The following is a 13,251-nucleotide window of genomic DNA, read 5'->3' as shown; positions in this document are numbered from 1 at the left end:
TGCTTGCCCCCGGCCACTAGCAGCCCACCAGGAAATTTCCCTATATGTTCAGTGGCCAGTCCACTCCAAAATCTGTACAACTTGCAAACAACGTTACTGTGACAAAGCCATGAAAAGGGAAATTATCAGTGTGGACAGCCTGACCTGGGACTGACAGTAGTATCCTGCCAATGCTAATATATGATAGGGCTGTTATTTTAACTGAACATCTCAATAAGCCTGAAGAGATCTCTTAACAATGGTTCGTTGATGGAAGGCAGCGTTTGAGCTTTGTGTTTGTATAATGGGCTGTCTACTTTTATAGTGAGTGGCATACCCTTAAGCATTTTCAATTGTCTTTGCTAAGTGGTCTCTGTAGTTGGAGATCAGCATGGCCCTTTCCCCACTTACCGTTTGCGGCGCGCTACTCTCAGCGCGAGTCATTTCTGGCGCGGGGGTCGTGTTCCCCTGCTTTCCCCGTGCTCTGCACGGGGGTCATCAAAAGGTGCAGTTTTTTCAGCGCCAGAAATGACGCGTGCTGAGGGGACGCAAGAGCGGCAGAGTCGGGGCGGCTGCATTGTCACTGCCCAGACTCGTGGGGAGCGCCGCTGGACCCTGCGCTATTTGGGGGGAGTAGTGTGCAGCAAACGGTAAGTGGGGAAAGGGCCCGTGCAGTATAAGCTGTTTTCTGTCAGAGTTATTTTTTAAGCCTCACTCTGCACATTGTTGCAAACATATTTCCCAGAGGTAAAGGTCCTGTTTCTGCAAGCATCCTTCAAAGTATCATGGCATTAGGTTGTGCTACGCAGGTGCTTACTAGACCAGCTTCCTCTTGACCATTGTTCCCTTTTCACCCCTGCTCTCCAGCCACCCTGTCTTCTTGCCCCTGACTGACAAGCTCTGCATGAAATCCTTGGCTTGCTTCTTCCTGAAGTTCCACCAGCCTTTTCCAATGTCTTCATCCAACATCCACCAGCTACAGGAACTTACAGGCAGGCTGATTTAATTAGTACTTTAAACTGTTCTTCTCCACCTTCCCTCCTACATGATGATGTTGAAGCAGGTTGTACCATGCTTGGTCAATGCTTCCTTAATGAAGTCTTTCTTAACCCAAATGTTGGTATGTGGGGAGGACCTGTGTTTTGCCTATAAGACTATCCCAGGAAAACCTAACTAGCAGTTTCTACAGCAACAATAAATGCTGCTTACAGTGGGGAAACAATCGTGTCCTAGTGTTAGGAGTTTACGAGTGCCTGCTTCATTCAGTCAAGCAAGAGTTAACTGCTGAAGTAACATGCTTAGAATTACATGAGCTTCTGGAAAGATCTCTGCTTCTTTCAGCAAAAGAGGAGAGACAGGCACACAGATACATGTAGTTTGCACAGACACCCAGACTGAGCACTTGCATAGATAGTTTGCTGTTCCTATATTTAGCGTAACTTCACTTGTTATCCAGTAAAGTTCTACAAAACAACTCACTTGTAACTCTGCTATATTATATATCCTAATATTCACTGCAATACAACAAAAGGTTATGGGCATAGGAGTTTCCCCTGCATTTACTTTTCTCCCTGATGCAAAGTGAGTTGCTTATATAAAGGAAGCTCTTAAAGAAGCAAGATATCAGATGAAGAAGTCTCAGTCAGTGCCTCTAACCCAGTGACCACTGTTTCAGCAAACGTGAGTGCAGTACAAACCCCAAACCAATATGCTCTCCCTTGGTTGGATGAGTGTAATGTTTTGATATGGAAATTTTGTATGAAGCATGCTCTTGCTGTTCAGAATCTCTACCATGTGATTGAGCAAGAAATGGCCCCAAATCCCCATGAGTTGGAATGGTTTAAAATGGCTGATTCCAAAGCATGCTATCTCCTGTCTTCAACAAAAGGGATGAGGGAGGTGCCTTTATTATGAGCTGCAAATTTGCTCATGGTTTTTGGAAAGGGTTGGAAGAAACATATTGTGGAAAATCAGTTAAAAAATAAGACTTCAAAAGAGGAAGTTCTACAGTGCAAGGATGAAAAGGGGGGCAATTTGAATGAGCATTTAAAATGGATGGCTGACATGGTTATGCAAATCAGGGCAGCTGGAAAAGTTTCGGAGGATGAAGATGTGACTTCTGTAATTCTGGGGTTTCTACCTGAAAGTTTTGAAAACCAAGTATCTGTGCTTGAGGCCAGAGAGTCATTGGACCTGAGTTATGTTCTGAATTATCTAAGACATACAGATGCTCTGACTAGATTGTGCTAATGAAGTAATTTGCTTTAATTATGGAAGAAGGGGACATGAGGCTAAATATTGTTAAAGAAAATCTGGGAGAGGCAGAGGAGAAGAACCAGGTAATGCTTATAGAAGAGACAAGTTAAAACTTTATCTGTAAGGATAGACCAGGGGTAGGGAACCTGCGGCTCTCCAGATGTTCAGGAACTACAATTCCCATCAGCCTCTACCAGCATGGCCAATTGGCCATGCTGATAGAGGAACTGATGAGTGGACCTGAGCCTCAGGCTGCAGTCCTGAGAATAGACAAAGGAAAAGAAACACTGAAAGATGTGTATACATTTCTGCTTTTGGTCTGAATGATGGCAGACCATTCACTTGCAATTTCTTAGTAACTCTAATAAAGGTGCACTTGATTTCATGTTATTTTATGACCTAAACATAGTCATGAGCAAATAATCTTGTTTCAGGGATTATGATAAATGAATTGAATTTAGCTCCTCTGCATGAATTGATTGTTCAACAAGCCCTTTCTGAAAAACATAAAGAAGATCCAACAATGACCAACTATTTTCATGTGGTGAGTAGACTTCTCATAAGGTCAGAGAGCTGGCTGAATTTACCAGAGACTTACCAGTTTGAATCAGATAGGCTTGGGGTTGACTTTGTTGTGTTTTGGAAAGCCACATATGGGCCCATTATGCATGGAACACTTTCCTTGGGGCTCTCCTCTGCACAGTGGGCTTGCAGAGGGGTCTCCTTGCATTTCTCTGTTCATATGCAAGGAGATACTCCCTCCTTTCTCCATAGATTTTCTGCTGAGAGCTCACCAGGCCTGATTCTCTTAACTCTGCCTATCAAATTATTCTTAAAGGCACAGATCTCATTACACCCAGTAGCCAAGACTGCTGGGTCAGCTCTTTAAGCTGTGCTTATGTTGATATTGCTGTTCCAAAAGTAATCCTCCTCCCTCCCCCACACACACACACACCATGAAAGAGACAAAGCAATTCCCTGTACTACAGGTTGCTAAAGAAGGGGACCGTCCTGTAGCAGATATTTGCTCCCCCTCTCCTTCCCTCCGCACAACATTTCCTGTTGCTGGTGCTGTTGCCACGAAAGTCAGAGACTTGTTATTTCCAAACTCTCTCTATATTGATATCTGGAAGTATCAAGAGAATTAGAGGTTGGTGTTGTGTGAGTGAGTGAGCTTCTTTTCTGTTAGTTGAAGCCGCCAGCAACATGAAAGGAGGGATAAAGGGGAAGGTGTCAAAAGCGGCGCAAGGGAGAGGGAAGGCTGGCTGTAGGGGAGATCTCCAGGGCAAAGCTGTGCCCACTGGCAAATCACCCTGCTCTGGCAGTGAAGCAAATTAAAAGTGGTCTTGCTTGCCACAGAGAGAATGGAAAGTGAGAGCAGGGCTTCAGGAAATACATCTATACCAGAAATCTTTCTGCGATGAACATTCGCCCCTATTGTGCAGCAAGCACATTGTACAAAATCAGACGTAGTTTTGGCAAATGGATTTTTACCGCACAGTGTCATAACATCTGACTTAGACAAACCATATCCTCTACATTTGCAGGATCTACCATGACTCTAGACACAGCTGCAATTCTGTACACAATTTAACTTTTATGCTGCCCCTACCTGGGACTGATAAGGGTGATAGGGGTGTCTTTCTTTTTTATTTCATTTGCATATGCAAATATTTTTGTATCATTGTGATTCTTCCATATTAATTTTAAATAGATAAACATCTTAAAAGATAACCTGACGGCTATTTGGCTGGGATACAAAGTTTTAACTGGACATCTGGAATAAATAAACTTCTGACATCTCTTCACTCAAAGAGCAAATGGCCTATAAAGCCTGGTTACTGAAGAATCTAATCAGCTTCTTATAGCCCTGTAGTTTAGTTGTTTATGTGTTGCTTTGACAAAGGCAAAGAGACTCTTAGTTACCACAAGTCTGTCTTAGAAGGAATGTTTCCTTTGCAGGGGAGGGGACAGAGAGGTAGTGATGCACCATTACTGTACCACTTTCTATTTATTGCTTGCACTATGTTAAAAGCTGGGGGTCATTTTGTTTGCTCGCTGGAAGTGAGCCTTGACATTCTTCTGTGACTGAAACATGTACGGCCTATTCAGTCTCTTCCAGATTGCCCAAAGCACCGTTATTATATAGGCCACGATACCGGCGCTAGTTTTCCCGGTGCCATGGTCAGAAGACTTCCATTCACTCACCCCAAGTGTGTGCCTGATATGATCAAAGTTTTCCGGCATCAAGCGGCATATAACACGCTTGTTAGTAGCTGCATCTCTGGGGATACTAACTGTGAAGGTAACTCATTCGTACTTCTTTTGGTCAAGTGCTGAGAGGGAGGATGGGATGGGGGAGGGGGATTAAAGATCTTCTTAACTACTGGCCGTGAAACTTAAGGGTAATGGTTAAGACCAACATGTAAATGCTGAAAATGATTTAACTTCTGGCTTAGTGGCATGCAGGGCCAATACAATGGAATCTCCTGCACAGGAGCAGACTTTTTGTGGCTCTCCTATTGTTCTGCATCACATTCGTTCCCAACCTTTTTAATATGATGACCTTCAGTTAGCCAGCCAGAAACTAACACAGAGGGTATTCGGAAGTTCACAGGCTTTGCACATGGAGGACAGATTCCAGCCATTGACTGGGGAGCTAAGCACCAAGATACAGCCGATGTGTGCTTGTGCCTTTCTCTCCTCCCTTCTTGTTGTTGTTGATAATGACAGAGGAGATGAAAATTTGAGAAATTTGCAAGGAGGAAGAAGGAAAAAAACAATTCAAAAGGCTGGAGCAGCTGTTAAGGGAAGATTGCCTGTGACTCATTCTAAGAAACTTTTAGGTCCTGACCTACAGGTTGGGAAACACTGCTCTATCAGCATACACAGCAGCAGGGCAGGAATTTCCATATGACAGGTTGCTCTGTCTGAGTCCTCTGCATCAGCTATTTTTTCCAGTGTTTTTTTAATTGACTATCATATCATTCTTTCAGCTCTTCTGAATTCCTGGCTTTTGTTTTTAAAAAATTCTCTAGTTCCTTTCGTTGTAGAGATATTAGGGGAAAGGCACAGGATTGCCAAGTTGGAGTTGGGAAGTCTCAGGAGATTTGGCGGTACAGCCTGGGGAGGGCAGAATTTGGGAAGGAGAAGTACCTCAGCAGGGTAAAATACCATAGAGCAGTGGTGGCGAACCTTTGGCACTCCAGATGTTATGGACTACAATTCCCATCAGCCCCTGCCAGCATGGCCATGCTGGAGAACCTGGAGTGCCAAAGGTTCGCCACCACGGCCATAGTCAGATGTGGGATCCAAATGGGGTCCTTAAGGAATATATTTAGGGTTCGAACTGTGTGATTAACCTCTACTGGCAGACTGGGTTTCCATTGTTGCTGGAGAGCTTCCTCAGTATCCCCTTCCCTCTGCGACCAAAAATGGTGCTCCTGAGGAAAGGGGATTCCCCTGGAACATCATAACTTTGGATTAGTAATGGAGCAGAAGCCACTCAAAGAGAACAAACTCAAAACAGTACTAAGTCCTCTGTGTCAAGTTTACACTTTGATTTGGCAAGCTAAGAAAATTGCCTGATGGCCCATGCTAGTAAGTACTGCAGCAGTGGCGTAGGAGGTTAAGAGCTCGTATATCTAATCTGGAGGAACTGGGTTTGATTCTCCGCTCTGCCGCCTGAGCTGTGGAGGCTTATCTGGGGAATTCAGATTAGCCTGTACACTCCCACACATGACAGCTGGGTGACCTTGGGCTAGTCACAGCTTCTCGGAGCTCTCTCAGCCCCACCCACCTCACAGGGTGTTTGTTGTGAGGGGGGAAGGGCAAGGAGATTGTAAGCCCCTTTGAGTCTCCTACAGGAGAGAAAGGGGGGATATAAATCCAAACTCTTCTTGTTCTTCTTCTTCTTGCCAATTTTCCTAGGTATTCCATACGACTCCTGGGCCATGGCCAAATATTTGTTCTTACTTCCTGACCCCAAGCTGTGCCGTGCACTAACTTTAGCTAGCTGCGATGTCTTACCTTCTGCTGTGAGACAAGGAAGAGGTACCAATATCCCGCATCATGAAAGACTTTGTATATGCAGGTTAAATAGTGAGGAATGTATACACCATGTCTTGTTACACTGCCCTCTAGGCAAGACAGCTAGATCAAAGCTTCTGCTACCTTTTTTGGCTGGTTCTGTAGGCTGGACTGATCAACAAAAGACATTGTTTCTTCTGAATAATTATTTGGGTGCAGCTTTAGAGCAAACAGCTAGGTTTCTTAGTATTGTTATAAGTAAGCGCTCCTAATCATTTTTTGCCTGGTCACTGTAGGTTCATGTTTGGTGACTGTAGTGTGTGTGTTCTCTTTCATTTGAATGTATGCCATTAAAGCACAGCCACGGCTCAACTGAGGCTTATAACACCCTGAAAGGGAAACTGCTTGATGTGGAATTTCAAACACTGATCAAGGCAGCGAAAAGGACATGCTCACCCCTTAATCTAGCAATACCCCCGATCCAAGGCCAAATGGCCCACTATCTAATTACTCTGGTTAACCCAACACAACGGCGAGCCTTGACGCTTGCCAGATTTAATGTTATGCCCTCCGCTTTTTTGCGTGGCAGGTTCAATAATCTTGATAAAACTCAAAGATTATGTTCCTGCAACCAAACCCAGATTGAAACCAATAGCTCATTCTCTTTTTCACTGCTTGAGAACCAAGGGAGTCAGAGATAGATATGTACATTCCATACCACTACTCACCATGGCCCCTGCTGACTCGGTTGCAATTCCAATTCTCCTGAATAATACCAACCCTGAGATTGTGGCAAACTTTCTCCTTGAAATAATTGAATGCAAATAATCCAGTATTGGGTCTATGTTAAGAGCATAAGCAATTAACTTCTCTCTTCCTTATTACACCACCTTACTTTACTACATTATTCCTATACTACAATATATTAACCTTGGAATTTAGCATGCCTCTGTAGCAGCTCTGAAATGTTTATCTGCGATATTAATTTTAGATTTAATATGTGTCTTAATTTCTGTCTCTTGCTAATAGTAATCATAACAAACATGGCCAGTGTGATGCAGACAGAATTTGCTCGTTGTTGGGTGGTTCGGGCTCAGTGTAATGTGAATTGGTGGCCTTCTTTTTGTTGAAGATGTGAATACGGACTGTATCTTGCGGGTTTGTATTGGATGTGTTTTGCTGTATTGGTTTGTTTTGTAGCTGCGGTGTTCTTTTAACATGCCAATAAAGGCTTTCTGTTCACAGCCACGGCTCAACCGCAGCCCGCCATTGCGGGACAGCCGGGCCCGGCACAAGCCGCGCTTGACTTGAACGAACAACATTTTGTTCATGTCTTTTTTTAGTGGTTCACTCTTTGGTACTTCTCTCTGCTCTCTCTCTCTCTTTCTCCTTTTTTTCTTGTGGAATCTAATCTTTAACAAATGACTCCCTTCCAGTTTCTTCAGATCTACTTCATTTTGAAATTCGTCCAGAGAAAGCCTCTAGCATTTCGGTTACATTTCAGCAGCCTGGGGATCAAAATCTAGCCTGTGGTATGTGTAAACAGCAAAGGGTGGTGGAGGGGATTGCCACTTCTGTTCTGAAAACCACATGGTTGATTACTGTTGGTTAAGGTATTCTCTTGCCTGGACACATACATATGACCAGATCTGTTCTCCCAAGGGCTGTTAAAACTTCTTTTTGCCTACCTTTCTTCTCTGGATGGAACACCCACACCCATGACTTGTTGACTGTAATATCAAGCAGTTACCTGCATGGTTTAGTGATTTCACTCATTCTTTAACATTTCTAAATCAACTGTATTGTTTAATTTCCAAGCTGCTGTTACCAGAAGATCCTAATTGCATTTTCTGGTCACTTTCTCTCCTGTTCAGTGGTGATTGAAGTTCTCAGTTCAGAGGAAGTTCGGTGTACTCTTCGTACAATTTCTGAAGACTGTGACTTAAACATTAGCAACGACTTTCTTACCAGAGTTTTGAAGCGGTAGGTGACATCCCATCAAACAGTCAAAGGCTGACTCCCAAGCAAATGGCCAAATTCACAGAATGGCACCAGCCGCTGTTACTCTTTGGGAGCTCTGCAAATTTAATATGGAAACGCACACCCCTCAGGCTGTTCTTGAGCCTGAACTGTAAATAGGCTGCTTTTTTCAGCCTGAAAAAGTACTAGAAAAAGAAAAGGAACTAAGGTAAATGTGGGAAGGGGGCGGGGGGGGGGGGGGGGCAAGGAAAAGGGGGAGGGGCTGGGTGCGATTTTCCATCCCCAGGCGTGCACCTGGTGAGCAACGCACTCCCCCCCTCCCCTTGCCGCTCCGCCACTGGTACAAGGCGATGTGGAGGATCTTAGTCTGAGACCCTGGAGAACACCTGAGAAGACAACATTGATCTTGATGGTCTGGTTTAATATAAGGCAGCTTCATGTGTTCAACTGTGGTGGGTACCTGGAAGTGGTAATGAACCTTGGCTTCCATTGGGAACTGGGAGATCAATTCAGTATTTCCAATTGTGGTGGGCACATTGCCATGACAAACCTTGGCAGATGTCTGACCATGCCAACTCCTGATGCCTAAACTGTGGTAGTCTCTCATCTCCCACTTTTCCATGGGCTACTAGAAGAGAAGCTGAAGCCACCTGTCTTCTGCTCAGGGTATAATGGGACCATGCTGACCCCACAAACTGCTGAAATATCATCAGTCTGGAAATTGAAATGGGGTTTTGGGGCTTTAATGCCCTGGAAACTTCTCAGCTTGTACAAACAGCTGATCTGGAGCTCCCATGGGGTTTGAATGCAAGAGACATTCAGAGGTGGTTTGCCATTGCTTGCCTCTGGGTAATGACCCTAATATTAGTTGGAGAATCTCCCACCCAAATGCTAAGACCTTTCTTAGCTTCCAAGATCTGACAAGATCAGGCTAATCTGGATCTTCCAGGTAAAGGCATGTAGAATTTCTGCACTAAATAGACAGCAGAACGCCACTCTACCTGGCACAGAATTATAATGTTCTTATGTATATACTACTTTGAATTTCTTTTTATAACAGTGTGAACCATAAATGGTTTGGGTAATGGAAGGGACTTCGTTGACTTTCTCCTCTCCTTCCTGAGAAACCAGATGGCCACTGATAGACAGACAGCTAGAAATTGGACCCAGGTCAATGAATGGAAATGACTTTGTTCATTCTTTGCATCCCTACCTTTTTTTCAGTTTATGGAATGGCTGGCCATTTTCTGGAGTCTCAGTGGGAGAGGCCAGGTAGCAATTGCCCAGTGGGAAAGATACTGCAGAAGAGACACCAAACTTCAGTTAATTTAGGGATGGTGGCAAACAGTGAAATGTTCTATAAGCCAGGAGGCCACCAATGACACCGCCAGGATATACTAATGAGTTCCTTGATGTTCTTATGGTTGTTTTGACCCTTCCTTTTCAGGTGCATGTCTATCCCCATTCTTATGAGAGCCATTTTCAAGAAAGCTCCTAAACAAAAGCCTGATGAAACCGTGCAAGACCTGGAAGAACTGTCTGATCAAACCTCACCGGAGGCTTCCGAGTTGGCTGTCTCTGAAGGCAGTGGGGATAGCTTGCAAAATGAGGAAACTTCTTGTGAAACTTGGAGCCCCAGCACTGCAGAAAGTCTTACCGAGGCAAGCAGCCAAGCTTCAGTGAGTGGCACCACAGAAGAAAACAGCCCGTCTGTGGAATCTTCCGATGACAGCACAGAAGCAAACACTTCCTCTAGTAGCTTGCTGACATCCTTTTGGGACATGGATATAATTTAGCTTTCCACTAGCGAGGCTACTTCTTCAGGAGACAAGGCGGAAGAAAGCACCACGGATAAGTTGTGGACTTCTTCACAGCCCAGAAGAAAACCATTCTGAAGGAGATACGAGTGAGAAGGCTTAGCATCTTTAAGCCTGATTTTTAATACTTGGTGAGGCATGAAGTTACAATAAAGAGATTTTTTTTCTTTACAGGAATTCTTGGGTTGATTTTGTACCTCAGCAACTTACTAGTCTGGTTTTCTGACCACATGTATAACAAGTGGAGACCTGTGAGGAGTTGCAGGCAGAGGAAAACGTATTCTTCCCCCTGCTGGCTGCCTTCAGCTTTCCCTGCTTTTGTCTCTACTTCTTCTTGCTGGCATAATCTCCTTCTTTTCTCTCCCGCTCAAAGCCCCCATCCTTTTCTTCCTACTCATCTCTCAGTGGCATCCTTGGCCCAAAATCATATTGGTCCTATTGTCTTTTCACAACATCTTTGCATGTACAGACATTGCTGCAACTATTTGGGGATGAAATTTAAATACACTTTTGGGTTGGTTTTTCAAAGCTTTTGTGTGTGTGTGTGTGTGTGTGCAAATACTGGGGTTTCCCTGGACTTGCAGAAACCTGTGTCCTAGCCCTGTTTAATCCAGTTGTGAAGATCTTCTCAGAGGCTACCCATGGCTATTAGAAAGATACAATCTTGGCTGCTGTGTCATTATCCTCGTTTACTTCCTTGTAGCAAAACAGACGATTTGGGAGCACAAACCGGAATGTGATTACAAAAACCGGTTAGTTTTAGGTCACTTGCCTCAAAGGATTAAAAACTTTTATTTCTTTATATAATCTGTACAGATTTACAGGAGGGGATTACCATTTGTTGCTGAAGCAGAGTATTTATGGGAAGATAAATGCTCAATTGCCCCTGATCCAACTAAATTTTGTTCACAGAAGAGATTGCAGGCAGGAATAACTGCCAGAAGAAAGTGCTTTAGTTAGGCACTGCAAAATGGAAAAAGAGGTTATCCATACTTGTGCAGCTGTTGCTTATCTTGAGCTGTATAAAAACTTTGAAGTGTTAATGTGTTACAGCAGAAAAGGAATCTGGCTTAATCCAGTTATCTGCTTGGAGTGTGGTAGCTGTCCAAGGTCTCAAGTATTTCCCCAGCTACCTAAGGTCTAGGACAGGGGTAGGGAACCTGCGGCTCTCCAGATGTTCAGGAACTACAATTCCCATCAGCCCCTACCAGCATGGCCAATTGGCCATGCTGACAGAGGCTGATGGGAATTGTAGTTCCTGAACATCTGGAGAGCCGCAGGTTCCCTACCCCTGGTCTAGGATCCATTCAAAGCAAAATCTGAAGCTTATCTGCTAAAGCTAGTATTAATATTCCAGCATCTTGGCACAACAGGCGTATAAACTAAGACTCTTAATTGGATCGTCAACCAACAACTATGCGTGAGTGATTCGGTTATATATCGAAGCTAGCCAACAAGAATGTCCATGCCAGCTACGTGAAAGCATTTCAGTTAGGAGCTATTCCATTTCAAACTTTCTTGGCTGCTGTTATAAACAATATAATGTTTTAAGGTACAGAAGATTGTGTCTTTCATCTAAATGCTATATGAATGTTAAATACCAAAGCATGTACATGTTGCAAAATAGTTTTGTAGTTTTATGTGCAGCAGATACAACCATACTTTCACCGGACAGCTAGATTTGAGTCTAGAGACAAACAAGATTTTCAGAGTGTAAGCTTTTGAGAGTCAAAACCGCGTTAAATCTCCAGGGTCCCACTGGATTTGAATCTACCTCTTGGATTCTAATCTGGAGAACTGGGTTTGATTCCCCACTCCTCCACATGAGTGGAAGAGGCTTATCTGGTGAACCAGATGTTTCTGCAACCCTACATTCCTGCTGGGTGACCTTGGGCTACTCAGTTCTCACAGAACTCGCTCAGCCCCACCTACTTCACAAGGTGTCTACTGTGGGGAGAGGAAGGGAAAGGAGCTTGTACGCTACCTTGAGTCTTCTTACAGGAGAGAAAGGAGGGGTATAAATCCAAACTTCTTTTTCTTGATAAGCATATGGATATTAAGGAAAGCTGTTTTAAGATTTAGCTAGCTTTTAACTCTGACTCGGCTCTTTCTACATGGCTGTTTGTGTGTTCTTGAATACGTATAATTTATTTTCAACTGTGGTTGTCAGAACTATAACTGCATGAAGTTTCAGACACTAGACTGAGACTACTTTGCTGTCCAGAAAATGAGAATAAGTTTTTTAAAAAGAAAGTAGCTTTAAAGTTGAACATGTAGCTTTTCAAAAGGTAACCTGTTAACATTTCTAATTTGATGTATTTCACTAATGTATGCTGGATAGTTATAATTAAGTTGAAAGTTACCTAAATTATAACTATCCAACATGAAGAGTTGGATTTATATCCCCCCTTTCTTTCCTATAGGAGACTCAAAGGGGCTTACAATCTCCTTGCCCTTCCCCCCACACAACAAACACCCTGTGAGGCGGGTGGGGCTGAGAGAGCTCCGAAAAGCTGTGACTAGCCCAAGGTCACCCAGCTTGTGTGTGTTGGAGTGCCAGGCTAATCTGAATTTCCCAGATAAGTCTCCACCGCTCAGGCGGCAGAGCTGGGAATCAAACCTGGTTCCTCCAGATTAGAGTACACCTGCTCTTAACCACTACGCCACAAACTTAGGAGCTCTGTGATGCAGAATGGTGAGATGCAGCACTCAAGTCCACGCTCTGTCAGGACCTGAGTTCGATCCTGCCACAAGTCAGTTTCAAGTAGCCAGCTCAAGGCTGACTGAGCCTTCCATCCTTCCGAGGTAGGTAAAATGAGCATTCAGCTTGCTGGGCATAAAATGTAGACGACTGGGGGAGGCAATGGCAAACTACCTTTTAAAAACAGCCTGCTTTGTAAATGTAGTGATGTGATGTTATCCCACAGATCAGGGGAGTATACCCTCTAACATCAAACTACAGATAACAGTCCTACTATTTTCAATCAACTGTAATCATGCGTGCTGATCAAATTTAAACACTTCCACATGCACAGAACACAGCAGGAGACAAAAGCCATTCAAAATGTACTGCAACTGATGCCATCTTAACTGCTACATGTAGCAATCTGCTAGCAGAAGTAACTGACAGATGTAGCTCTTTCCCTGGTTTTCCTCTAGCAGTCCTTTCTGACTCTGTCATCCCCCCCCT

General features: G+C 43.9%; 1 protein-coding gene across 1 annotated transcript in view; it reads left to right on the top strand.

Moving 5' to 3' along the window:
* Window positions 1–10,232, top strand: part of LOC125440592 (mediator of RNA polymerase II transcription subunit 1-like) — a 31,935-nt gene extending 21,703 nt beyond the window's left edge. Inside the window, exons 11-12 of the mRNA XM_048510457.1 lie at window positions 8,083–8,247; window positions 9,692–10,232. Coding sequence (XP_048366414.1) covers window positions 8,083–8,247; window positions 9,692–10,040 — 514 coding nt within the window. The 3' untranslated portion in view covers window positions 10,041–10,232. The remainder of the gene's footprint in view (window positions 1–8,082; window positions 8,248–9,691) is intronic.
* The last annotated feature ends 3,019 nt before the right edge of the window (window positions 10,233–13,251 follow it).

This window comes from Sphaerodactylus townsendi, linkage group LG11 (assembly GCF_021028975.2).
Source record: "Sphaerodactylus townsendi isolate TG3544 linkage group LG11, MPM_Stown_v2.3, whole genome shotgun sequence".
Lineage (NCBI taxonomy): Eukaryota > Metazoa > Chordata > Lepidosauria > Squamata > Sphaerodactylidae > Sphaerodactylus > Sphaerodactylus townsendi.
Note: the sequence above shows the minus strand (reverse complement) of the source record. Positions and strands in the feature narration are given on the sequence as shown.